Source organism: Alnus glutinosa, chromosome 1 (assembly GCF_958979055.1).
Source record: "Alnus glutinosa chromosome 1, dhAlnGlut1.1, whole genome shotgun sequence".
NCBI lineage: Eukaryota > Viridiplantae > Streptophyta > Magnoliopsida > Fagales > Betulaceae > Alnus > Alnus glutinosa.
The window spans coordinates 48328205-48355251 of NC_084886.1; the positions used below are offsets into that span (position 1 = coordinate 48328205).

Here is a 27047-nt window from a genome sequence, read left to right on the forward strand (position 1 = left end):
ACAAAATACCTGTCAAAAAAAGAAAAAGAAAAAGGAAAGGGTAGGTCGAAACCAAGGATTGCTATTTTCACAAATTATTATGAGCCACTCCTAAATTACCCCAAGTCAGTTTTAGAGAAAAGCTTGACCACCTCTTAAATATATTTTTAATTTTTAATTAATATTAATGTGGCATATGAGATATATGTCAAATGTTGATAATTTGACATGGTGGGTTGTTAACTTTTTAGACGAAAATACTAACTGCATTTATAATTATCAACCTCTACCATTTGTGATACTTTTATAAACTAAGAAGAGCTATTTGTCCTCCTTTTATTCGGAATGTACTTCTCGTTTAGCACGAGTTTCTGCTTCTATCAATGAAATCTAATTTATTCCATATCTATATATATATATAACCCTTATTATTGTCCAACCATAATCTTCGTTGACCCTTCACTTTCTACTTTTCGAAATTGCTCAACTGCCCTATCTACTTCCTTATACATTACTCATCACATGTATCATTAAGTAGTATTATATACCTATAGACTTTTTTTTATAAGTTCATGACAGAATTATTTTTAAAATATTATTATGACTCAGATTCTATTATCTCGATATTTATTAATAAATAATATATAATTAATTAAAAAAATTATTAGGTCTTGTAAAAATAATACAACCATTTGAATCATAGAATGAACAATAATTCATATTTTAATCATTTAACCACAAATTTACCTTAAAATCTAACAAATTATGCCATTGATTGCTACTTTATCTTAGTCATTTTCAGTCATTTTAATTGTCATAAATCCGCCCCCATATCCACTTAAAAAATCTTTTGAATTTGGGTCGGCCGATTCCATGGCCCGTTCTCGAGTTTCAGTCGCCGGCCGGACGTCCTCGCCTTGAATTCGAAGCCCCACCTCCTGTGGATCGCCAATCTCCATGAGATCTACTGGAGAGAGAGTGCTGGACTCGTTAGACGTCTGGCTAGAGGGGAGAAAGTGAAAGTTGACGCTTGGAAGTGATGAATTTTCAGTGTCAATTTGGTGGGTCCGGTTGGAAACCCACGCACACTAACATGGGTTTGGTGGCTCGCTTCACACCGCTGGTGGTCGGGGTAGTTGGTGCCGGTCTTGGCTTCCAAAAGAAGAAAACGAAAGAAAAAAGGAAAAAAAAAAAATTGATGTGGTCATGCCATGTCAGGGGATTTAGGTGTGAGAATTTAGGTGTAAGTATAGCGGCACTCTTTATTTTTTATTTATATGTTTATTTTTATTTTTTTTGGCTCTATTCGATTTTGACAACGAAAATTCCAGCGTTTATAGACGTACATTTTAAACCGCTAGGATCAAACAGTCCAATGTTGTATGCCATCTGGGCCACATGCACTACACGCCACACACTATCCATCATCCAGATTGCACGGCCCAGATTCACCAATGCATAACCCATATCCCCACGTGTACACCCTCGAAAAATAAATCAAATTTACACTTTTGCCACTCCCTCTCAATCACGAAACTGCGGTGTGCACTGCACATATTGGCAACAAAGGCAGTACACGAAGCGCTTCTGAGACTGAAACTCCAACCACCTTCCTCTCGATCTCTCCGCCTCATCAAACAGCCGCCAACCCCAGAACGTCATCGTTTTAGATCCTTGGCCTCTATATAATCCCAAACAAGTCAAAGTTTCCAGTTCATTGCTTGCATTCCTGCAATGCTGGTCACTTAAAAAAAATCCGTTCTTGTTTTCAGCACTTTGGCTTCAGAGTCCAAAGCTTAAGGTACTGTTTGGCTCATCAACCCGTGTTTCTGAAATGGGTTTTGCTTGTTTTCTGTTTCCTGTAACTCACGCCTCCACAAATTTGGTTTTTTGGATATGCGTTACGTTGGTGCTCCTTGAAAATGTATGCCTTTTCATTCTACCATCAAGAGCATTGGAGTTAATTATCTGTTTTTTGTAAGAAACTAACTACAGTTTGTGTCAATACTATCTGTGCGTATAGGATTAATGTGGGTTTGTAATGTATTATTTGCTTAGTTTATGAGGAGTTGAAGGATAGTTTGTTTTGTTCGTTGACTTGTGTTAGCTACCGAAACATGACTGCTTGCAATTAAATGGTTGGCTATTATTGAACAAATCAACTATTGGTAATTGTTGATGAGGTCCTACAAACCTGTTCTACATATGTTTTCAGGATTTTCTCTTTTTTCTGGAACTCAATTAATTCGACAACCTTTCATTTTGATCTGATTATTTATTTGTGAGACTCGGTTTTATGTTTGTTGTAGGCCTTGTTTATTGGGTATATCCCCTGTGTCAGGATATAAATTGGTAGACTCTGTTGTCGAAAGATGAGTGCCTATATTGTTGGCGTCCTTGTTCCTCTCGTAGTTACTCTTATTCTTCGGAATTCGAAGAATTCAAGGAAACGGGGGTTGGTTGTTGATGTTGGTGGGGAACCTGGGTATGCTGTCCGAAACCCCCGGTTCACTTCCCCGGTGCAGACAGCATGGGAAGGTATCTCAACTCTTGCAGAACTTTTCGAGCAGTCGTGCAGGAAGCACCGAGATAAACACTTTCTTGGAACTAGGAAGTTGATTTCGAGGGAGATTGAAGTCGCTGAAGATGGAAGGTCCTTTGAGAAGCTTCATTTGGGAGACTATGAGTGGCTAACGTTTGGGAGAGCATTTGAAGCTGTGTGCAACTTTGCTTCTGGTTTGACTCAAATTGGGCACAAAAGTGAAGAACGTGTAGCTATCTTTGCTGACACAAGAGAAGAATGGTTCATTGCATTGCAGGTGCTTGTCTTATGTATCCTGTTACATACAGAACAAATTATTCTTTTACTGAATTTAATGATCTTTATGTGCAGGATTTTTAAATTTTATGAAAACTATGTTTCTATTGCACGCATGATTTGATTTTAATTTATCTGAGGTATATTTTTCGAGAAGTAGGTTGTTTGTCACAGTGCATCTGAGGATGATAGTGGCATGAAATATCATATAGGCATTGACAGCTATGTATTATACTTCTGCCTATGCCTTTTAGAGTTTATTATATAGCTGATACAGTTTTCTATTTCAGAGTTGCTTTAGGCGCAATGTCACTGTTGTTACTATATATGCATCTTTGGGGGAAGAAGCTTTATGTCACTCATTAAATGAGGTTCTCCCTCTCTCTCTCTCTCTCCAATATTCTGTTGGTATTTTATGTTGTGTTACGGAGCTGAAATGCGGTGCTTTAACTCCCTGCATACCCTTCCCCACAATATTAGTTCAAACATGAGAAAAGCTGTATGTTTTATCTGTATGCCTCATGTAATAGTATAACTTGAGGAATATAGCCTTATTACTTTTTAACTATTAGATCTCTTCTCAATCCATATACTACGTATCATTTTCTTGATATTTTATAATGAGTAGATCTTCATTTATCAAATTATGGAAACTTCAGGATGTTAATTTAATCTAAATGATAGAGTTTTAGATAAAAAAAAATTAATCTCAAAGCATATGTACTTTTCTTTGTGCAAAGTCTGTGGCCCAAGTTTATAGAGATGCTATGATTTCTCAGGTATTGATTTTCCTTTCAGAATCATCCCCCCCTCAAAAAAAAAAAAAAAGAAGGAAAATATGTCTTTTATTTTCTGTGTTGAACTACTGAGTGTCATAGAAGTTTGCTATTGAAAACATTTTTGAAGGTGGTATTGTTGTTTTTTATGAAGAAGCTAGGAAAGTGTTTGGGAGACCTAGTTTATTAAACAGCTGTTTCAGACATTCCTCTAGAAACTTTCATTTTTTATTTATTATTATTATTATTTATATATATATATATATATATATATATATATATATATATGATTTGCTCCATATTTTGGTGAGATATGAACATTAGTTCCTTTAATTTTAGCAATCCCTTATTGAAGTTCTAACTTTCTTTTATGTATACCTAGTTAAAGAGTGTCTAGGTTGGTAACCAAAAGCTTGGAAGATGGGATAGGCTATTGACGAGTTACTAATCAATTAATGTTAAATTTCACATGATTGGTAATTTCCAATAGCTGATCCACAATGTTGCAATCCACTTGTAGAGATGAATGTTAGAATTAATGTGCTATTTCATGTTCCAGTTCCTTGCCTCTTAGCTCTTATTGTTACTCAATATTGGTTAATTTTATTTCTTATTCTTCCTTTATTCCAGACAGAAGTTACTACTGTGATATGCGGGCACAAAGAACTCCAGAAAATCATAGACATAAGTGGACAACTTGACACGGTGAAACGCGTGATATGTATGGATGATGAAATCCCATCTACTGCCTCATTTGTTGAGCAGAGCAAGGGCTGGGCAATTACTTCATTTGCAGATGTGGAGAGACTTGGCAGAGAAAATCCTCTTGATGCTGACTTACCTCTTTCAGCTGATATTGCAGTTATAATGTATACAAGTGGGAGTACTGGAATGCCTAAGGTTAGAAGCATCTGAAGTGTATCATAGTTCTTGTATTTTCTATAAAGTTCGTTCACCTCTGCACCTGATAAATTATCTCAGTTGGTTTCTGAATGGTTGATTGTTAATGGGATATTGAAGCTCTCTACATTTCTTTCAACAATCTTTGTCCATTGCTTTCATTTTCTCTCTCTCTCTCTCTCTCTCTCTCTGGCTGTCTATCTATCTATAGGAGGGAGGGGGCTTACGACTTTCCTCAGTATGGTTTACGGTAACATTTTTCTGTAATATGAGAAAGCCCTAGCAAGTGCTTTCAGTTCCCAGTTTGCTAGTTCGAGCTGTTGGTTATACCACATCATACCAGTAGTAGCAGTACAGTAAAGAAGAGAAGTAATACAAAACCCTGAATAGAATGTAAATGATGAGTTACACATTTGTAATTGGAAAATAGCAAAGAGACTCAATAAGTTTTAGATTATTGTTTTTTTAAGATTTAGCATGTAAAACAGTCATGTCTCAAAACTGGTAGTACAACCTGTGAATGTGAGGCAGGTTTCTGGTGTTCATGATTCAAATGGCTAGTCCACCATGGTCCTTTTAGATATTAGAGGGGCAATGGTATGCTTTGTGGGTTTTGTATGTAGTGGTGGTTCTAAATGCTGGTGAACATTTTGGCAGATCCTGGTATAGCTTAGTTGGGATTGGAGATTTCTCTCTAAAACTAAGAACTCAAAAAGCTACATATTTGCTCCCGGTATCTTTGGATGGTGCTTCCTTCTCCTTATAGTTCTTTAGGCTTTTGTGATATTTTGCGTTTCTAGTTTTCTTTTCTTAATCTCTCTTTGTTCTTTATTTTTTTAAACTTTTTTTTCTTAATGGTGCTCCTTATGTACTTCTTGTGTACTTTGATTACATCTCTTTGTCTTCTAAAGAAATTCTCACAACAGATACAATGTTCGTATTAACCTTGCCTGTGTTCAGAAACACATGTTCACATGACAGTTACCTGTTCATTATTTTTAAAAATGGTTTATCTAGGCCGATCAGAGTTTTATCTATGTCTGATTCACATTGGATTTTCCACTTAATACAGGGTGTAATGATGACACATGCCAATGTCCTAGCTACTGTTTCTGCTGTAATGACAATTGTTCCTGACATCGGAAGCAAGGATATTTATATGGCATACTTACCCATGGCTCATATCCTTGAATTAGCAGCTGAGGTATGTTGGATCTGTAAACTGGTTCTATTGGTACAGTAGCTCAGAGGGATTCTGCATCAATTTTTAACAGTAGGTTTTGCTTACTTTACTCTTTATGTTATAGAATGTGATGGCTGCTGTTGGAAGTGCTATAGGATATGGATCCCCTTTGACACTTACTGATACATCAAGCAAGATAAAAAAGGGAACAAAGGGGGATGCCTCTGTGCTGTTGCCTACTTTAATGACAGCCGTCCCAGCAATTCTTGATCGTGTCCGTGATGGGGTGCTTAAGAAGGTTTGTCAAATTTGACCTGCATATGGTTGAATACATACATATATGCAAAAATAAATGCATGTCGTAAGGGTGTGTTGTATTCATCTATGCGTCTGCTTGTTAGATTGTGTGAAAATTTTCCTAATGTTAGGTGACTTCCACCATTACTGATCTTCTTAATACTTCAGGTGAATGCAAAGGGCGGATTATCAAAGAAATTGTTTAACTTGGCATATGCTCGTAGGTTGTCTGCGGTTAATGGTAATTGGTTTGGGGCTTGGGGCCTGGAAAAGGTTCTTTGGAGCTTTCTTGTGTTTAGAAAGGTCCGAGCAATTCTGGGAGGTCGTATCCGCTTTGTGCTGTCTGGAGGTGCTCCTCTCTCCGGTGATACTCAAAGATTCATCAACATATGTCTTGGGTCAGTACCCTAGCAAATTTTACCTTTAGTTTAAGTTATGAACCTCTGACCAAATGCGGTCATGCTGCTAATCCGAAAACTTGCTATTAAAAAGGGAAAAAAAAAAAGGCACTAAATAAACTTTTTATGGCAACTCAGTTGTAGTAGTTGCTGCTTCCTTCCAAAGAGTAAACAAGATTCCAATTAAAAGTCATGTGTATCTCTAATATAGAATGAAGGGCATTTTAGGAAGTTACTTAGAATTTCTAGTTTTCATCAATACAGGGTGTAGAAAAAGAATACTTTGTGATGTTATCAGATACTTTTACCCTTTGACATCTGTCTTAATTTTTCTCTCTTCTTAAATATCACATTTTAATTGGATGACTATCTCCAGTGCTCCAATAGGGCAAGGTTATGGTCTTACTGAGACTTCTGCTGGTGCGACATTCTCTGAGGTCGACGATACGTCTGTTGGTCGTGTTGGAGCTCCACTTCCTTGCTCATTCATTAAGGTAATGAATAACTGAAGTACTTTACCTAATCTGCTTAAATGAAAACTTTTTGGAGCAACACATGCACCTAGTTTGGCTACTAATATGTGTTTTAGAGAAATTCATTTAGCAATTTCTGTTTACTATAAGTATTCCACCTTTCATCTTTCCTGAAGCAAATGCATAAGGAAAGAAATTTTGCAGCGCATCATTCTGAAGCATGAGCCTCAACTCTCAAGGCATGCGATAAGTCTTCAGATACTTAACGCATTTTGGAAGGAAAAAAAAAATGATCATTGGAGTTTATGAGTGTGTAGGAGTAGGGATTAGGTGTAGGATTCAAGTCAAATCGACCTTCTCTCACATCTTAGGGTGAGGCAAGGAATTCAATCAAATTCATGAGCTCATCTACTTTCAGGAAATGTTTAGAAAAAAGAACTTATAATAATTCAACTCCACATTCTGTGAAGATTGAGGAACTAGAAGAGATCTACGAAGATTTAGAGAAAATCTCAACAGTTAAATCCGATCCCAAACTACACGAAAGTTTTCCCTTTCTCATGGGGATTTATCTATCATAGAGATGCACAAAGGAACAGAAACGAACTTTTTAAATCTATGAAGATTTAGAGAAAATCTCAACAGTTAAATCCGATCCCAAACTGCACGAAAGTTTTCCCTTTCTCATGGGGATTTATCTATCATAGAGATGCACAGAGGAACAGAAACGAACTTTTTAAACCTGCTAAGTCCTACATGCCCTGGAAATTGTTAGGAAACAACCCTTGAAAAAGGACCTACCGGTGTGTGAGGAAGGTTATGATTGGCTAAAAGCATGAAGCTTCTGAAACGGAGGCGGTCTGTTGCTGACAGTCGAAACTCATATCCCTTTCTCGCCATGTTGTTCTACTCTTCCCAGACTTGTCAATTTGTCAACTGGAAACTTATGTCCCTGCCCTTCGTACTCCTACTATCCAGCCCAGCATGACAGTTTCGTTGCATAACAATTCTGGTCCAACATGATGAATGATTAAACAACATAAAAAATTGATGGAAGCTTATTATAGAAATATTGCAGTGAATATACCTCGCGTGATGAGGCGAGCTCTCAGAAGTCTGGTTCTTGTTCTAACACCATAGCATTTTTCATGGTCCACTCACTCTTTCCTCTAAAGCTCTTGTCAATTAACAGCTTTATATTTACATGTATAGGTGATACCTTAACATGTTGAGTTTTTAACAGCTTGCATAACGGGCATCAATCTTTCTTTCTTTTTTTTCGTCATTTTTATTCTTTTTATCCTGGTTCATTTTAACGTTTCGCCTTTTCTATCTCAGTTAATTGATTGGCCTGAAGGTGGATATCTAACTAGTGATTCACCAACGCCTCGTGGGGAAATTGTCGTTGGTGGTCCAAATGTTACAGTGGGATATTTCAAAAATGAAGAAAAAACAAAAGAATCATACAAGGTAGGGTTCTAAAGTTTCCATTCTCTAGCCAAAGATAGATGTGGTCGGGAGTGTTGTTAATTATGCTTGTCTCTTTTCTCTCTTTCTTTGTTGTGAAAGGTTGACGAGAGAGGAATGAGGTGGTTCTATACGGGTGACATAGGGCAGTTTCATGCTGATGGTTGCCTTGAGATAATTGACCGTAAAAAGGACATAGTCAAACTTCAGCATGGAGAGTATGTCTCCTTGGGCAAGGTAAGAATATTGTGAGATGAAATGTAAATCTTCATTTCATCTCCTTCAGGGACTGATGTTCTTCCTGCAGGTTGAAGCTGCTCTCCTTGTTTGCTCCTATGTGGACAATATCATGTTGCATGCTGATCCCTTCCACAGTTACTGTGTGGCCCTTGTGGTGGCCTCTCAGCATACAGTGCAAGATTGGGCTTCTGAGCAAGGAATTTCTTTTACCGACTTTGCTGACTTGTGTCAGAAAGAAGAAACAAAGAAGGAAGTGCTTGCTTCAATCCAAAAGGTATCTACAGTGAACAGATTTCTCTGATTTTTGAACTTAGCTTAATAATGTTTAGGAATTTAACTCCAAACTCTAAAGAGGGCACCCTTGTATGATTATTATGAGCTTCCTTCCGATTTATAAATTTGAGATTCAATTTTTTCGGTTATATTTTTACTGTTGGCAGGAAGCAAAGAGGGCACGATTGGAGAGGTTTGAGACTCCAGCAAAAATCAAATTGCTTTCTGAACCGTGGACTCCTGAATCTGGCCTAGTCACTGGGGCTTTCAAGATTAAGAGAGACGTTATTAGGAAGGCTTTCTCTGAAGACCTCTCAAATTTATACACTTAATGATTCTTGAGAATTTTTTCTTTATTTACATATTATGATTTATGCTGAGAATTATTGTAAGAAAATTCAGAGATGTATTGATTTTGTTCCCCATTTAGTGTTGAAAACAGTTGTCTTCATTTATGTCAATTATGTTTTTGCAGTTTCTCAGCCCCCAGCAAAATCTGAAAATGGCAAATAGCAATTATGAAAAAGAAAAAGTGACTGAAAGTTATGAGCAGAGATACATTCCATAAACCTACATTAATGGGGTTGTCTTGCTTGTTCTGAAATGGAAAACTTTGTATTGATATATTTGCATTATGCAATTGTTAATCTATGGGACTGTTGCAAGTGCACTTGCCTTGTTCCCATTCTTTCCCACTAAACAAACAAAAGAATAGAAAAAGGAAAAATTTTCCTATGAAAAGAAGTTGTTTCATATGAAAATTTTCCCCTTCTTTTTTTTTTTTTTTTTTTCACTATTCAAGGCCAAAGGTATAATCTGCTACTGACAAGGTGGTGGCACCTAACAACTCAATTGATCCCAACTGGTGTCAATAGCCCCTCCATCGGTTAGCTGATTCTTTTCAATTTGAAGCACTTATTTGCATAATCAGGACTCAAAAAGCTTAAAGAAAGGAAGATTAGGGTACAAGGAAAAAGATAGAGGAGTTCAAGGGTAGGGATGGTTGGGAGAAAGGGTTTGAGGCTTGAGAAGACTAGACAAATTAGGTGGCAAGAAGGAGACCCACATCTAACTTTTTGGTCCATGATGTGAGCCCGACCTGGAGCCAACCCAACCCTCCCCCCCCCCCCCCAATTTGGAATAGCCCCACGCCCTCACCCATGTGCCATCCGCTTTTTTCTTGTTTCCATCACTTTAATCCTTTTCAAAAGATGTTTGTTTCTCCGACACCCCCATGGCCCCCTTTGCCTTCCATTCTTCTTCTTTACTCTCTCTCTCTCTCAAGCACACGTACAGAATATGTGTCCATGAGAGTGAATGCGTGTGCTAGTGACGACCTTGGGTGAAGCACAGGTTTATAGTCACTGTTTTTGGAAGCTCGTATGTGTATATATGTAAGATAACAACCAAAAAATTAACAAATTAGGCTAAATAACTAAATTGCAAAGTACCAAGGACCTAATTTAATTTTTACTATGTAGCCTCACATTTATTTATTTATAATATTACCTGTGACATTTCACAAGTCAAACGTGCAATTTTTTAAACAAAATCACTAAAAGAGTCATATTTGAAATTGGGGGTTTGAAAAATTCACATTTTTGAAACCATAGGTAATGAGTGAATTTTTAAAAATACACTATTTTAAGAGGGCAAACTGTAATTTTATTACCAAAGTCCCATTTTTAAAAATCTTATTTTTATTAACTGCATTTTGAAATCTCTATTTTTTCAAACCGCACGTTTTGAAACCGCTAAACTAAGCATGTCCTATATAAACATTTATGTACTTACAAACTAATACTTAATTCACTTACTCGCTCAACTTCTGAGCTAATGATTTACTAAACTGAATTCGTTTTTTTCTGGCTCAATTATGAAACGATTATTCAAGGAATCTGTAATATCTAGGCATAAGAAAGTTGTAGATTATAAAGGTGCTCATAAGTGAGTTCTTTACTAAATAAAAGTAAGCTTTTAAGTGCATGTTTTTAAAATATATAGTGATACCACGGATATGACTAACGCCGCTTGTGTTGGTGCTAAGTTACTTTTTTTTCTTTAAAAAAAGGGTATGGCACAATAGCTAGCCTTTTTTGAATTTATTACTGAAAAAACACAACATGTGCTTCCCAACACAATTTAAGAATCCCCCATCCTTACAAAGGTCCAAGATTCATGCCGAGCAAGCTACTATCTCAATTCAGCTGCCTTTAGGCAAAAACTCCATTAGCCTTACTTTTGCTCCTTAATTATAATCAAGTTGGAGTCCAAAAGTTTGACCTAGTTAACCCCACAACCCAATCAACATTCTGACTGTGCATGGTATGAGGTGCTCATGTCTTGATTGCTTTATCTCCCTAACAATCAAAGGTTAACCAGAGAACCAATTATGTAACGCTCTCGGTTGGTTAGGATAGCTTAGAGACACAAAGCATTATAAGGTTAATGGAGCAATTACTAATTTACTATGATACAAACTTAAATGCATGCTAAGAAAGTGGTGTCAAATTAAAAACTTTATTTAATGCGGAAACGTTTGGTCTTGAATAATTTCAAATACCAATAATTAATAATTATTGATAACAATGTAAGTCATGTGATACTACTCTAATTTAAAATTTTAAATGATGCCGGTAGGCTCGATAACTATTCACAATCCCCATTTTCTTATTAAGTCTAAAAGTCTGTAGAACTTTATAACTTTTGTTCTGATACTACAATTGTAACGCCCCCGGCCCGTTAGAACAACCGTGCACTTAATTATCTTAAGACCATCTCCACGAACCATGCTTACATTTTACCCTAATAGGGAATTACTTGAGAAAAGTTTATTAAGTTAATAGTATTTACTATCTTTCTTCCTAGGCAAACAACGCTCATACTTTTAATTAAGTGGACTAGAATCGAGTGTAATTAATTATACGTACTGCATGCAATATGACTAGTTAGCGTAAAAGAGCATATGAGTCTCACACTTGTCGAACATGTATTCAGACAGTGCGCAATAAGATACTCGAGTAAGGACCGGAGCCCACCTACCCTCTCATATTAACTATAAATCCCTCTTAACCAATACATATCCCATTGAGATTGGAGGCAAATTATCATGATTTTGAGAATTGAGCCAATGGAATTCTGGAAATGACTTAAAAGTAGCATAATGTCTGTTACCACTGTTGAGATTGATAGGTTTGAGGGGCCATGACTTTGATCCACTTTCTCCACACTATAAAATGAGTTCCACCATGTAAATTCTCACAACTTTAACTTCACAATTTTTTTTCTTTTCTTTTCTTTTCCCACTCTGCTTTCCTCACCCATAACATGAATGGGTACAGAGAAGAAAACTCCTTCTGCTATTTCCACCCCAACCAGGTGCTTGTAGGGGTCTGCCCCTTGTGCTTGAATGAGAGGCTCCTAATCTTGGCCGCAAAACCCGACCGCCTTTCCGCAGCCAGAAGCAGCGCCCGGAGAGCCCAAAGCTCCACGCACAAGAAGCCGCACATCACTCTCCCAAAGATCTTTGCTCTCGGTTCTTTTCTCAGCCGTCTTGAGTTCCGGCATTGGAAATCCGACAACTACGCCGCCGACGACCACGATGCCTCCACCAGTCAAGAAGGTATTGCCTAATGCCTACTCCTCCTCCTTGTTCCTGTGGTCGTAAATTTACATTAGTTAAAGATAATCTTAATTAACATCACATCTTTATGAGCGTCTGTATATGTGAAATTATTTTTGTGTAGTGGCAAAATTGTGGTCAAAGTATAGCTGCTCAGAGAGATATATATATAGAGAGAGAGAGAGAGGATATGTTTCTTTATTTGCATGAAATATTTCTGTTCTTCCCGGACTTGATCAGATCGAAGTAGACGGTGATATATCATGTAAAATAGTTGGGAAATGATACGAGCATGCATATGAATTCACTGATCATGAGGTTCAGGAACTCGGAGTTGTTGACCATTTGAGCTTTGCAGTTAAAATTTGCACAGATTCGAGATTTGCTCGACCAAATTTAATACAAGAAATAGTCCTGCCATTAGGAAAAAAAAAAAACCACATTTACTTTTGTTTAGATCGCACATATTCATTCATACAGTGAGATCTAAGAGGGACCCCTTGGATCTCGAGTACCCCTTTGATGTCATTTCCATTAATCAAGTCATTAGCTACCCTATAAATATATATGCAAATGCATGCTAAGAAAAAAAAGACAAAAAGAATAGGTCGATCCTTAGCCTATATATACATTTTTCAGTTGACTATATTGAGATTTGATTATTATTATTATTATTTGTAATTTTTTTTGGGCACCCATTTTCACAATCGGAATTTAGGTTTGGAAGATTCGTTCATATCAATAAAGTTTGAAGACAACGGGGTAGCGTCGTGGGAGAAGAACACAGTAGGGTGTAAGGTTAAGGCAAGTAGTGTAGAGAAGAATCAGAGGTTGAGCGGCGGCAAGGACTGCAAGGAGACGAAGACGGTAATAGAGCATGGGAAACCGCGTCCCTCGCTTAGGTGGCGGAAGCGGATTGGGCACCTGTTCCAGCTCATCAGATGGAAGAGGTCCAACAAGGGCAATGCTTGCCACGTGGGCAGCAAGGTGGAGGGAGTCAAGGTGAGGAAGGGGTGGATGAGGACTCTGACAAAGAGGAAGACCGTGGAATAAAAAGTAGTTGTATAGAAAGTGACACACGTCTTTTCCCACTATCATATCAATTTGGTGAGATGTAAAGCTTTTATATTATAGAGATTGGTAAAGTCAATATAACTTTATTACTCTCAAAAATGTGCTTTTTTTTTGCTTTGAAATCTTTGGGGTTCCTTCTTCAACTTTTCTGTTTTCTATTTTTATCAAAAGAGTAGAGACTGTAAAAGAAATGTTGAAATGCGATCCCATTTCACAATTGCTTGAGTACATACATATACATACATATACATATCTAATAATAAAAAGAAAAGGCAGAGGATTCCTTGCCTGAATTTAAGAGCTAGAATTCAAAACAAGAAATGTTGAAATGATCCCATTTCACAATTGCTTGAGCATCTGATCATGTAGAACGACAAAAATCTCAATTTTCGGGTTCAAGCAAGAAAAATATACCTTTTTTTTTTATTTCAGAACCACTTGTCTGCAAACTCCGTTCGAATGAGGTTGCAGACAAGTCATTTTGTTTGGGTCCGTTTGAACGAGGTTGCTGACAAGCAAATCTACATGGGTTGATTTTGGAAGCAAACTCGCTCTTCCCAAGACCCCATTCGAATGAGGTTGCAGACGAGATTATCTGATGTCAAAGATACGATAAGTGTAATATGAGGGATTACAACCTGTCACCGGCCAACCAAAAAAAATACTCCAAAACGTGGAAAATCAATCTTGCATTCTTGTGTTTATTCCCCCCCATGCCTTTTTTTTTTTTTTTAATTATGTATTTCCTTTCCAAGATTAGCTTACAATTTATACATAGAAGAGCTTCTTTTCTTTATGCGCGCTTCCTGTGCTGCATCACCCGCACCCTCATTTTTTATCCGAATTGTATATAAAAAAAAAAAAATAATAATCAGAAATTTCAGTGACAAAAAAAACAATTTTCAAAGTTTCTTTCCATACCGAACACTGCAAAACCTCACGTTAGGTGTAACATGGTGGGAAGCAATGGAGCAGGAGGGCCCATATGCACAGTGCTAGAACTTGTCTTATAGTTGTCTTGGTGGGAGAATATGTTGTTCCTTCTCTCAGAACACACAGAAATGGGGGTGCAAAGAGCCATGCATAGCAAAGGCTTTAGCCCTTCACATATGACATGTTCCAGGAATTAACAATGCTGATCATGAAGCCGAATATTCTGGTATTCTTCCATTGCCTGCATGTGCAAATGGTGGATTGGGCATATAACTTGTTTCTAGTAGTGCCCTTCACTGGGGCAATTTGTCCCGAGTGCTAACTCTACCTAGCTAGCTATAGTCCTATAGCCATGCGAATGGGACCATATATGCATTCATTTAATTGCCTTAGGACCGCTACAGACGTTGAAAAAAGCTTCATATGGGGTGGCCGAAAATGACAGGACAAGAATCCTTTACTCTAATTTCATCCACAACTGTCGTCTGCTCCATTTGTTTCGTATCATGGGTTGGATCGTGCTTTTTACCATTTTATTTGAAAATTAATTGATGTTTCCTAAGAGAAGTCTAAGACTTTTTTTGACATTCAAAATCGCTCCCCACAAAACATATTTTAAGAGCCGTTCACGTAAACAGAGCAACACTGTTATGCCGACAAAATGAATTATACTTTTTCAGTCATCTAGACTTATACATGAGCTTACTCAATAATGCAAATGTAATTAACATTTTTTAGGAGTAAGGTTAGACCTTTTGCATTGCGAGGGTGAAAATGTGGATGCGGTTATTAATTAATAATATCCTCATCAGCATAATATGGTTAAACACTTTTAAGTATTTACATCATGCGTTTATTATCCTTATCCGCGTGGTTATTGCAGCTATTAAATGCGTTTATTATCCGCTATCCGCACGAGACAATGACTGTTTTGGATTACTATCTAAATTTATATGCAAATATATATATAATGTATATTATATATAAAAGAAATGTGGATACGGTTATTAACCACATCCGCGTACCATAAAACCGTTATCCGCATCTGCACATGCAGATAATAATTTTTCCTAATTACATCCGCATATGCAGATGGCGAATAGCTTTTAAGTGCGAATACATGCGGTTACTATCCACCTACATTTCCACCTCTACTTTGCAAAAAAAAAAAAACTATAATTACATGTTACACGTGTCAACAAGTTATAGGTATAGCAATTTTTTTTTTTTTTTTTTTTTTAAAAAAAGTCTATAGGATAAAGAGATCGTTTCCAACAAGCATAAGCTATCTACATATGTGGTGAAGGCAACAGAAGATGATTGTAAGGGGTTGTAGCGACCGGGTTTTAAATAACTCATTGACATTGTTGATTACAAAAAATATATAAATAAAAAGTAGAAAGATGCAAACTAAGGGTGAACTTATTATGGAATATTGAATAGATCGAACGCAAAGGATTCGACTTCTGTGCTATTAAAAAAATAATGGAGTTCAAAATATCCAAAAAGTTATACGATCTATTCGAACAGAAGATTAATGAAACATGTCGTTGAAAAAGTTGGTTGCTTGTTTCCATCTTCGTTTATTATGTTTTACATTTAATGCTTAATTTTAATGTTATTGTGTGTCACTTTAAATAAATGGAGAGAGATATTGTGTGGGTGGTCTCACCCACATACATAGGTAAGAACCAAGCAACCAAACATGAGTTGAACATGGTCAGAAAAATAAAGGGCAGCAGCTTTATTAATTGCTTTGCTTCAAAGATGTTTTGACAACTTCTTTGAGAAGCCTTGAGTCAAACAAGCTTTTAAGAGCCACGTTCTTTTGTCACACCTCATAAAGGATGAGCTTCCTCTCCAATGGATTTCCTTTTATGAGGCATTCTCCCTTCTCCTTTTCTTGCTTTAAGGGATTTGAAATCTACGTCGGTCCAAATAAGTAGGCGGATAGTTCAAAATTTGTTTGAGCAAATTAACTTCATATAAACTCTCATATTTATTACCCGAATTGCTAACAATCACGACAAAATTGCTGTGATCTCTATCTATTTGGTCATACCAAAAAGATTTGACTGGTTTAGCATGCTTTGTTTGTAAGAGCGCCGTGAATGAGATATTTGATGCAATTTTTCCCGTATAGAAAGATGACTCACCATTTCTATATTAATTATTTTTTATTTTTTAAAAAGGCCTAACTATAAAGCATTTATATACAACAGCATTGGAGACTTGGGAGAATTTGGTAGGGCTTTAATAAACCTTTTCCTTCCTTTTTTTGTTCCTCTCATTTTATCATCTAGCTCCTTTCCCTTCGTTTCTTTTTAAGTGAGACAGCCCACATGACATGAGTTCTCTGTTTATCTCAACGGCAAATTTCCTATCTTCTATTTGGCTCCCAACACCTTAAAGTAGTTACTCTTTTCTTTCTTCGATTTTCCAACTTTTTTCTCTTGATTTTTTTTTTTTTTTTTTTTTAAAAAAAAAAATTTGAAAAAGAACCCTTTGCTTTTTTGGGTTGAGAGATGCATCAGAGTCCCACAAACAAAGTGGAAAAGATTGTACTTGATGATTTTTATGACCGAAAGGATCCTGTTAAAATCCCTGCAAAAGTCTCTAAGAAACAAAGTGGAAAAGTTTGTATGTGATGATGATTTTTCACCTCAATGGCATGTTAAAATATCACTTGTCTTATAGACTGAATGAAATTGATTAGAAACAATAAATCTAATTATTTAACCATGAATGATTCTAAAAAATCCAAGCACCTACCTGCAAATTTTATTATAAATTGACGTGATAAACCACTACTAAACAATTAAATTTATCGGTTAAATTTGTAAGAAAATTATAGTAAAAATTGTAGTACTTCAAACACTATTCATTTTCATAATCTTGGAATGAGTATTATAGCCCGTGCTTGGTTTACAATTATTAGACATTAATACGTATAACAATTAGACAGTAATATGACTCTTTCAAATATGATGACATGCCATTTTCAAGGGAATGGGTGGATCTGAAAAGGCCCCAGTTGAAATTTGGTCAAAAACAAACTTGTTAGCAGCCTCGGTGTAGTGAATTCCATCCCAATTTACTCTAACTGAGGGGCTTTCACATGAACCCACGAATATTTGGCTTCCATTCACTGTGATTGTTCCTCCACACCCAACACTATCGCTGTAGTTGTACTTCCCTCCATACCCACAGCAAGCAACAAGTGGAAGCTCAAATCCTGCATATTTTCAACCCAAAATTATTTACTTCAAAATTCTTACGTGCATTTTTAACGTCTATTTTTAAAGCACGTGATTCGCACGGCACGCTTACCGTGTTTCTTCGGTTCACTGAATAGAGAGTACTTGGCAGAGTAGAGGTCTACATGTGTAATTGCAGCTAAAGGAAGATCGATCCTGAGCTGAACAATGGCCTCCTTCAACTTGTAGTTGAAATATTTAGCTACATCATTATAGGGCTTGGCACAGCCATGGCTGTCCCTTTGAGCTGATAGAAAATTGGCCAAAATATAGGGAAGGCAGCCAATTGGTCCTGTGTTGTGGATCCAAAATGATCTAGCTCCCAAATCATATATTTTCTACATCATCATAAAACAAAAGTCAATTACCTGATTTATATATTATTTTTTAATTAGGCCTTAAAAAGTAATTATTTCTCCTAAAAGTAATGGATCGGGATTCTCTGTCCAGAGACCTGCTCAGGCACCTCATGACCTACACCCACTTCTTTCATTCGGTGTTCGAATTTTATGGAAAATCTGGATCCAAGAGTAATAGGCCTGGCTAGCCTAATCCAGCCCATTATCAATGATTAATCATAGTGTTAATTTACCTTAACATTAGTAGAGAACTTGTTGACTATATCGGGGACAGAAGCATTGACTTGCTCTATAGTCATGTTACTAAAGAATCCCTCACCAAGATCATTCTGACCGATATCGAATGTGTATAAAGCTTTTCGAAAATAATCCCTCTTGGGCATTAAACTTGCATATATTCCCCCTGCCAAAAAAAAAGAAAAGAAAAACAAACAAAGGCCATGCTTAATGCAGAAAGGTAGTTGATAACATAGATGTTTATAAGCACCCTAGACAAATAAATCCTAGGATAAAGTTTTCCTTCAAATTTTTTTTAATTTAATTTATTAAATTGGCATGTGTTTAAGATGCATGTGATTCTCACATAAATTTTTATCATTTTTAAGAAAATGTAATATTAAAAACACACTTTTATTCTATCACTATCTCACCCTGCTGACGCGGCAATGCCAATCAGTCATTGGATCGGCCCTGTTAAAAAAAAAAGGCTTATTGGCACTACTACCTCAGCAAGGTAGGAAAGCGGTAGAATAAAAGTTTGGTTTGTAGCATTACTCTTTTAAAAATGCATGTGAGTGCTCAATTATGTAAAAATCACATGTATTTTTAATACATGTCAGTTTAATAAACTAATGAGAAATGTTATATACTACACTTTCATCTCACTCTCATCCTACTGAGTTAATGCCCATCAATTGTTGAATATATATATATATATATATATTTTAAACAATGGTTGATTTAAAGGCTGATTAGCACTACCACGTCAGTCCAATAGAATGAACATGAGATAAGAGTATAGTATATAATAATTACATTACTCAAATTGAACCAAAGAATATTCTTTTAATACATAGTCGGGAAAACTTCGCTTATAACCCCTGATCTTTCAATTTAGGGTATTAATCTTTCAATTTTTTTCAATTTCAACTATCCATTAGAAATTTCTGTTAAATCCTATCAAAATTTTCAAAATACCACTGCGTTTTTTTTAAAAAAAAAAAAAAATTATAAAATTTTTCAAAGATTCAGGTATGGATATTTTTGTAAATTCCATTAACTTCTGGCCGATATCTAAATCCTATCAAATTTTTTTTTCTTTTTTTTTTTCCTAAAAAAAAGGATAATTATTTTGGAAATTTTGAAACTGAAAAAAATTGAAAGATAGATACCCTAAATTGACATTTTTTAAAATTTTAATACATTTTTTCAAAAATACTGAAAGATCTATCTAAGTTATAAGTAAAGTGTTGCCCATATAGTACGACAAACAAGTGGGGGTGAGGGTAACTATTAACTAATATATATATATATATATATATATATATATATATATATATATATATATATATATATATACCTTTTTCCCTTAGCCTTTGTGATCTGGCTTTGAACTGCACAAATTGTGAGTATTGGATGTCGAGGTAGAAGGGACTAAAGCCTCCGCCGGGTATAATTCTTGCCGGCAGTCTGATTGTGGAGGCAGCCGTGGCGAAATTTGCGCCGTGCCTGAAGTTGGTCCCCAAGGAGTCAAGATATGCGCTCAGATACGGGAGACCGACACTCTTTGCTGTAACCATACAATTACAATCAAAGTCAAAGAGTTACATCTATTTAAAATAATGTGAAGTCATGGGAATTAATTTTAGGCCAAGTGATGAGAAGGATGAGTCAATAAGACTGCAAGATCTGTCCCATTGACAGTAGTTGCTCCAATGGCAGGCAAGAGAGATGAGCCGGTCAGATTTCAGAATGGCCCAGGCCCTTAATAACAGAGGTTGATAGGTCACTATGAAACCAAAGAAAATTGTCAAGGCACCACCACTACTCCACCAACTACTAGGCTAATCTCATGAAGGAGGGCTAAGATTAAACGTTAGGGACGTTTGAGTTTTCGGTCAAAACATACTATTTAAAAAATAGCGACGAATTCAAAACGTGTGATTTGAAAACGTAATTTTTAAAAACGTAGTTAAGTGTAAAATAAAATTACAATTTGGTCTTTAAAATCGTGTTTTTTTTTTTATAAACGAACCCGTTGCATGCGATTTGAAAGCATCAATTTTTTCACGTTTTTAAAATCATCATTTTCTTAAAAACGTACTCCCAAACAATACCGTTTCAGAAATTTTTGTTTTTATTTTTTTATTAAAAAAAACATTTTTAATTTAAGCCAGTATAAAGTAGAGAGATAGAGAGAGAGAGAGAGAGAGAGAGAGTAATAATGGAAAGAAAAAAAAAAAAAAGCAAGACAATTCAACTCAACACAACTTGAGGGAGGTTTCGATCAGTTTTGCACAAAGTACATCTTTTTCTTTTCTTTTTTGTCTGGCTTGGGGGGCAAAAAAATTCTACTAAGTTACCACTTCACCAACCATTCTTTTTTATCACCCCCACACACACACACACACAAAAAAGAAAAAAGAAAAAGGGGACGGTACTAAATTATCTTTTCATCACATCAAGAAACTCTTTACCAGGCTCTTTCCTAAGTAAAAGTATATATATATATATATATAGAGAGAGAGAGAGAGAGAGAGAGAGAGAGAGAGAAAAATGCTACATTTTTCAAAATTTTTTTCTCCAAAATTTGATTCATAAATTATGTGTTACAATCTTATATAATTTGTTATTTAAAAAAAAAAATATGTCATTATTATTTCATGGAATTGTTACAAATGATGAAAACTGTGGCATTCTTCTAGTTTGGATTTGACAACAATTGGAAAAGTTCACTGGGTTTGGTATGGTACCCCATGGATCCTAATGGTTTTTTGTTTTCTTCTGGGGGACTGTTCTTAGGCAGTTTTCTTCAGGACAGCCCGTGATGCTGCCCCTGCTGCATGTTCTGCTTTTCCACCATTTCTGTATGGACTATGAAGGAAAAATTGCCGAGTATCAATGAGAAGAAAGAAAAAAAGAGAGTGTATCTGGGTCTCCATGGGCCTACTAGTATCGCAAATTTCATTCTATGTACTCTGTTTTCAATTTCTGCAATATTTCACACAACAAAAAACACTTCTTTCCACCATTAATTACACGCTGAAATGGGTAGCTGGAAGATCTCACTCAGCATTAGCAAATGAGGAAAATAGTCTATTAATTCCAGTAGCTATCACCATCTAATTCCATGATAGTTAGTATATATATAAGCCTGAGATACATATTTATAACAATAACATACGTACCCATGAAATCGATCATAAGCCGGCCATCTGAGAACCTTCCGGCGGGCATGTGAAAATAGGTCTCCCCATAAGGCGGCGTCGGTGTTATAAGGGTAGCAGATAATCCACCGGTATCAGAATTTGAGTCTCCGAAGTTGAAGATTGCCGGAAAGTCACAGTTTTTCAAAGCAAAAACAGGGTTCAGTGTGGAAGCATACAATAAAAGCATGCAAAAGCAAGAGATCAGACAAGTTGTAAAGTTGAGAATGATAGGAGACTCCATATTTGGAGAAAGGAAAGGAAACCAAGACGCTAGCTAGGGAGTTTGATGTTTGGAATGGAAGGAAAGATGGACGGACATCTATCTCTTACACAATTACGAAGTATATATCTAGAAAGATTGTACTTGTCAAAGGTACGTTGCTTTCCCATTCGTCTTTGAAATCTCTAGTGATAAGCTTACGAGGAAATTTTGGTTTCAAAGATGTGTATTTTAAATTCTAGAAGACTTATTATAACTTTTACTGTAATTTGCTTATAAATTTGATGCGACAATTTATAATTAGTGAAATAATTAAGTATGTTCACTCATCACCCTTCACGTGAGCATAAGAGCTTAATCATTTAATCAATTATGAACCATCACGATAAATTTGTATGAAAATTATAGTAGAAGTTGATAAGGATATTGGTAACGAATATTGAGAAAAAGAAAAATTCCACAAGCATGCATGATGGGGCAATCTGATCAGTATTCTCCAATTCTCAATAGGACCAAGTTTTGCTTTTCTTAAAAAAAAAACATTCAAAAAAAAAAAAAACAACGCTAGACATAAAACTATAAAACGTTGACAAACAAATCCTTATAATTTTACGGGTTGCAACAGCCATAAACAGATTGACAGTTACAGGCATAAAACTTTTAGATAAATGTTATTTTGCATTATCCCAGCATATTCAATTGACGTTTTCTTCTTTGTAATTAAGATTGATCTAAAAGTTAATTGAACATACCACGCCAATTGAGTATGTTGGGAGAATGCAAAATAGCATTTCTCAAATTTGTAATAGGCAATGTGAAACAAGCTGGTACTGAATCTTCCTTCCTCTTCGCCAAGTAAAGAAAATAATTGATTTATGTTCTTCATTCCATCAATAGTGCCATAAGTGTAGTTATGAAAAAAGTAAAGAAGTGAATGTAGTTGATTTTTTTTTTTTTTGATAATAATAATATAATCTTCATTGAAATCAAATAGGATGACCTTTCTCATCAAGCACAAGTAAATGAATACATTGAGGATACTCACCTATCGAGGTGAAGTCTAAAGACTGATTCACAGCCAATTTAGCCAGTGTATGTGCAACTTTATTACCCAACCGATTGACATGTTTGATATCCAACGGTTCTACCCTTTCAAGTAAAACCTATGTGTCTTCAATCAAATGCCCATAATCATGACTCCAACACTGACCGGGATTATTCAAAGCCATCACAATAGACAAAGCATCACCTTCAATAATCATTTGCTGCCACTCTTGATCGACACTAAACTTGACAGCCTCCCACACTGCAAGAGCTTCTGCCATCGTTGAGTCCATAAGAAACGGCACACACTTCGTCATAGCAGCCACCACATCCCCTTTATCATTGCGACCTACCACTCCAGTCCCCATCCTCCCCAAATCCGGACGAAGTGCCGCATCCCAATTGAGCTTCAAAACGCCTGCTGGAGGTCGAGACCAATTCGACGAGAGCCGAGGGATACCCGACCTACCCAAGACATGTGATGGGCCTACCATGAATGATGGGCCCCATGGTAGGCCGAATCTTAAAGATCCCTTACAAGTTCCAGATGGGCCAATCATAAAGTCAAGGGCGAAGAAGATCAAGGAGGCAATGCAAGGATTGGTGCAATCCACTTGGGCAGAGTTTGCAAATTTATCGAGCAAGACTCCAACATTCAAGATAGGCTTGAAAGAAGAAAAACCAACTTTAATTCATGTGATACAAGCAACAGATGGGGGCGGCATAGCCTAGTGGTTTCTTGCAACTCTTTATTTTACTAAGTATAGACATGTGGGCCTATTTTTATGTTTCTATGGTTGTAGGCCTTTAGGCCTATTTGTTTTATTAAGTGGACTTCTTTTATTAGCTATAGAAGTGTAGTTTATGATATTTTGGGCTTGAAGATGTTCAGCCCATGTCTTTTAATTGATGTAGGCCTTAGTAGGTTAGGGTTTTATAGAGAGGTTTTAAAAAGACTTGTAGCCGCATATTGATGAGAATGTAAAATATTATATTTTTCCCCTTTATATTTAATCTCTTATACTTATTTAATGCCTAAATACACTCATTTTTCTTATATTTTGATTTAGGATACAAATTGAGGCATTAAATGCAAAACAAAGCTAATTTGGCGATTTTGGACAGTTTTGACATCAGTTCGTAATCTGGGCATAACTCTCTCATAAAAGCTCCGATTGAGATGATTCAAGATGCTGTGAAACGCCAAGAAAAAAATCTACAACTTTTATGTTTTACGTTTTGAGAGATACAGGATGAATCAAGGTCGAAATCGGGCTTGAAGTTGACGTTCTGAGGTGGATCTGATGCGATTTATTTTAGGAAGTTTTCAGATATGGAAATTTCTTTACTTTGAGCCTTTTCATAATCATCCAATCAATTCCAGCCAAGCAAAGCAATAAATACAAAGTCAAGCAAAAGAAAGAAAAGGAAGGAAAAGATGCTAGAGGACCAAGAAAATAAAGAAGATATTCGTGGGGACCACGTGGAAGAAGACAACATGAAAGGAGCATCTCTTTCCATGACAAAGGAATTTGACTTTCTCTCCATACTTGGCAGATTTGTGGGGACTTAGACAAGAAAGAATCGAGAAAGCATATGGCAACAAAATTTCCCATTGAAATCATCACCTTCCTAATTATCCTAGCATTTATTTTATGTTTAATATTTTCCTTAATTAGTCAAGATTTGGGTAGTGTAATTTTAGGATAGTATTTGGAATATCTTTCATTAGAAGATTTCCTAGGCTTATAGCATATGGGATGAAACGTGTATAAAAGGGGGGAACCATGACACACCTTAGACCTTCTATCTTACAACACACATCTCCAATCTTCTATCTTTCATCTTCTCCCCTCTTCTCTAAGTTTTAGTCATGGCCCTGCGTGGCTAAACTTTCATAATTGGTCGAAGGAAACGGAAGCCTCGGAATCAATAAAACTGTGAGATCTAATTTGTTTTTATTGTTCAATTTATGCTTTGAGTATCAGATGTTCTTCTACACTTATTTTCATGATTGTCTCGTTTAATTGCTAGGAGTACTACTAGTTTATTATTCGTTACAATCTATCGCTAGGTTGGATATCAAATCCGTAATTGTTTGATCCCTCCAATCTATGAAGCAACTAAGATTTAATGATTTGCCGCGTCTAAGCAATTATTAAATCTTAGGAAGAACATCCGACGAAATTAAATGCAACCGCGTGGCTTGTGTTGTTTCACTTCATCGATCTCTCTAATTATTAAGGCTGCTACTAGATTAAACCTATAGCGCGTGTCTTGGGTTGTTTAGTAGTTAGGGTTAATTAGAGCGCGTCTAACTCTAATTAACTACTACTAAGGGGAGATAGGAAAACAGTTCCAACGATGAATATTCAAAGTATGAATTGATATATATTTGCATCGATGATTAGTTGTAAAATTCCGATGGTGGAAGTTGACTTAGACCAATGTTTCTTACTTGATTGATATTTTAATTTGAATTGTTTCTTAGTTGTTTTTCTTAAAATTATTTTCATACTTAAAACCCCCCCCCATCCTTGTTCACGTAGCATAAAACTCGGCTAATTACTCTCTGTGGGATCGACCCTTACTTGCACTACTACATATATTTTAGAAGTAAGGTTTTTATTTTTGGGTGCTCGCGACAGCACGCCACATATGCTAGACAAGTTGATTGCGAATGAAGTTTTGTTCTTCATAGAAAACTTTTTCAGTTTTCTCTACTTGTTCTTGATTGATCTAAGAACTTATCAAAGGCAAACCCTTTGTGGCGTTCTAACCAAATTTAGGTTCTTGGAACAAGATTTCAACGGGTCTAGATTCTTTGGACTTGATACTTGGCTTTCTTGGGTAGATTTCAATTTGTTTGTGGGTTTAAAGGGGATTTCATCCTGCGGGTTCACATCAACATGTCTCTCCGTTGCAGTGGTTTCAAGCTCCTGCATCACCCCTTTCACTTTGTTCAAGACTTGGACAAGAGATTCCCAGCCACGATCAAAGACAAAAGAGTTTCTACGAAGCCACATAAACCACATAGTAATCAACACCTCTCCGAAAGACTTCACATCCAGTTTTTCACTCAGCTCTCGGATGAAACCAAAACCAAAACTATCATCTTCCTCTAATTTTAACTTTTGTATCTTTCTTGTACTCTCCTGCCACAAATGCCACCGAGGAAGGGCAAGTCCACAAAAGATGGGAAGGACTTTCAGGATGTATTAGGCAAAACGGACAAAAAGGATCCTCCACAACCTTTCTCTGAAGCAAGCTTACCTTGGTTGGAAGAATATCATTACACACCTTCCACACAAAGTTCTTTACCACTGGGGGTAAGGGCAGATTCCAAAGAAACTTCCAAAAACTTTGAATATCAAGTATTCTAGAACGAGTAATGATTGAACACCACCTAAAGATACAACTTTTCACCACCTTGCCTATGTGGCAAGGTGGTCCCCTATCTTAATTTATTTTTAAAAAATAAAAAAACTCAAAAAGTAGTGGGGGACCACCTTGCCACATGGGCAAGGTGGTGAAAAGTTGTATCTTTGGGTGGTGTTCAATCATTACTCTCCTAGAACACTCACCTTTGCCTGCAAGCCGTCTTTCTAGCTCAAGATAGTACGCATTTCACACCGTAAAAACGCCATGTTTTGTGCCCCTCCAAATCAGCCTATCCTCTCACAGCAAAGGACCGGGAATCAAACGGCTAATCATTTCCACCTCCACGGGGTCGAAATATTCGCCAAGGATATTAGTCTTCCATCTGCTTGTGAGTGGATCAATGAGCGAACAAACCTTGTCCTCATTATCCAAGCCGTTAGGGGGAGAATGAACCAGAAAATCATAAGAGTTGGGCAGCCACTTATCACCCCATATTCGAATCTTCTCTCCATTCCCTACACGCCATATTAATCCATTCTCTAGAACTGGGCGAGCCTTCAAAATATTGCGCCAAGAAAAAGAGGGATTGTGACCCAACGTTGCTAAGAGAAAGGATCCTCTGGGAAAGTACTTATCATTCATAATTCTGCCAACCAAGGGATTGAGGTCTTGGATTAACCTCCATCCCTGTTTGGCGAGAAGAGAAAGATTAAAAACTTCCAAGTCTCTGTAGCCTAGACCCCCATTAAGCTTGGATTGCCCCAATCTTGACCATTTCATCCACTTTAAACCTTTTGAAGAGCTCGTGTTACCCCACATTAACATGTTCATCACCTTTTCCAGATTCGTACAAAGGGTCTTCGGAAGCTTGAAAACACTCATAGAGTAGGTGGGAATGGCTTGGATCACAGACTTGAGGAGCACC

At 36.5% G+C, this 27047-nt stretch overlaps 4 protein-coding genes and 1 long non-coding RNA gene across 7 annotated transcripts; 2 read left to right on the plus strand and 3 right to left on the minus strand.

Moving 5' to 3' along the window:
* The first annotated feature begins 1515 nt into the window (after positions 1 to 1515).
* Positions 1516 to 9278, plus strand: LOC133854677 (long chain acyl-CoA synthetase 9, chloroplastic). 3 transcript variants are annotated; one of them, XM_062290941.1, is made up of 12 exons: positions 1516 to 1780; positions 2321 to 2798; positions 3088 to 3168; positions 4204 to 4473; positions 5546 to 5677; positions 5781 to 5954; positions 6122 to 6351; positions 6728 to 6845; positions 8163 to 8294; positions 8394 to 8528; positions 8599 to 8805; positions 8972 to 9278. In XM_062290941.1, the coding sequence occupies exons 2-12, from the start codon at positions 2352 to 2354 to the stop codon at positions 9134 to 9136; spliced, it is 2091 nt and encodes a 696-aa protein (XP_062146925.1). In that variant the 5' UTR covers positions 1516 to 1780; positions 2321 to 2351; the 3' UTR covers positions 9137 to 9278. The 3 variants fall into 3 exon arrangements, with proteins under 3 accessions (XP_062146925.1, XP_062146933.1, XP_062146918.1); XM_062290934.1 differs by having other exon boundaries at positions 1517 to 1780; positions 2289 to 2798; XM_062290949.1 differs by lacking the exon at positions 3088 to 3168 and having other exon boundaries at positions 2289 to 2798.
* Positions 7210 to 8203, minus strand: LOC133854699 (uncharacterized). Its single transcript, XR_009896840.1, has 2 exons — positions 7912 to 8203; positions 7210 to 7833 (listed from the first exon to the last, which is right to left on the minus strand). It is a non-coding gene; the product is annotated as an uncharacterized LOC133854699 (long non-coding RNA).
* A 2606-nt stretch (positions 9279 to 11884) lies between the features above and the next one.
* Positions 11885 to 13622, plus strand: LOC133858361 (uncharacterized). The gene is made up of 2 exons (XM_062293821.1): positions 11885 to 12426; positions 13145 to 13622. Exons 1-2 carry the CDS (start codon positions 12132 to 12134, stop codon positions 13477 to 13479), a joined length of 630 nt encoding a protein of 209 aa, XP_062149805.1. The 5' UTR covers positions 11885 to 12131; the 3' UTR covers positions 13480 to 13622.
* Positions 13623 to 17299: 3677 nt separating this feature from the next.
* On the minus strand, positions 17300 to 21805 carry LOC133858386 (esterase-like). The gene is made up of 5 exons (XM_062293851.1): positions 21457 to 21805; positions 19629 to 19838; positions 18283 to 18452; positions 17764 to 18028; positions 17300 to 17668 (listed from the first exon to the last, which is right to left on the minus strand). The coding sequence occupies exons 1-5, from the start codon at positions 21716 to 21718 to the stop codon at positions 17412 to 17414; spliced, it is 1164 nt and encodes a 387-aa protein (XP_062149835.1). The 5' UTR covers positions 21719 to 21805; the 3' UTR covers positions 17300 to 17411.
* Positions 21806 to 26419: 4614 nt separating this feature from the next.
* LOC133861054 (uncharacterized mitochondrial protein AtMg00310-like) lies at positions 26420 to 27004 on the minus strand. Its single transcript, XM_062296754.1, has one exon. The coding sequence runs from the start codon at positions 27002 to 27004 to the stop codon at positions 26420 to 26422; it is 585 nt and encodes a 194-aa protein (XP_062152738.1).
* Positions 27005 to 27047: the final 43 nt, after the last annotated feature.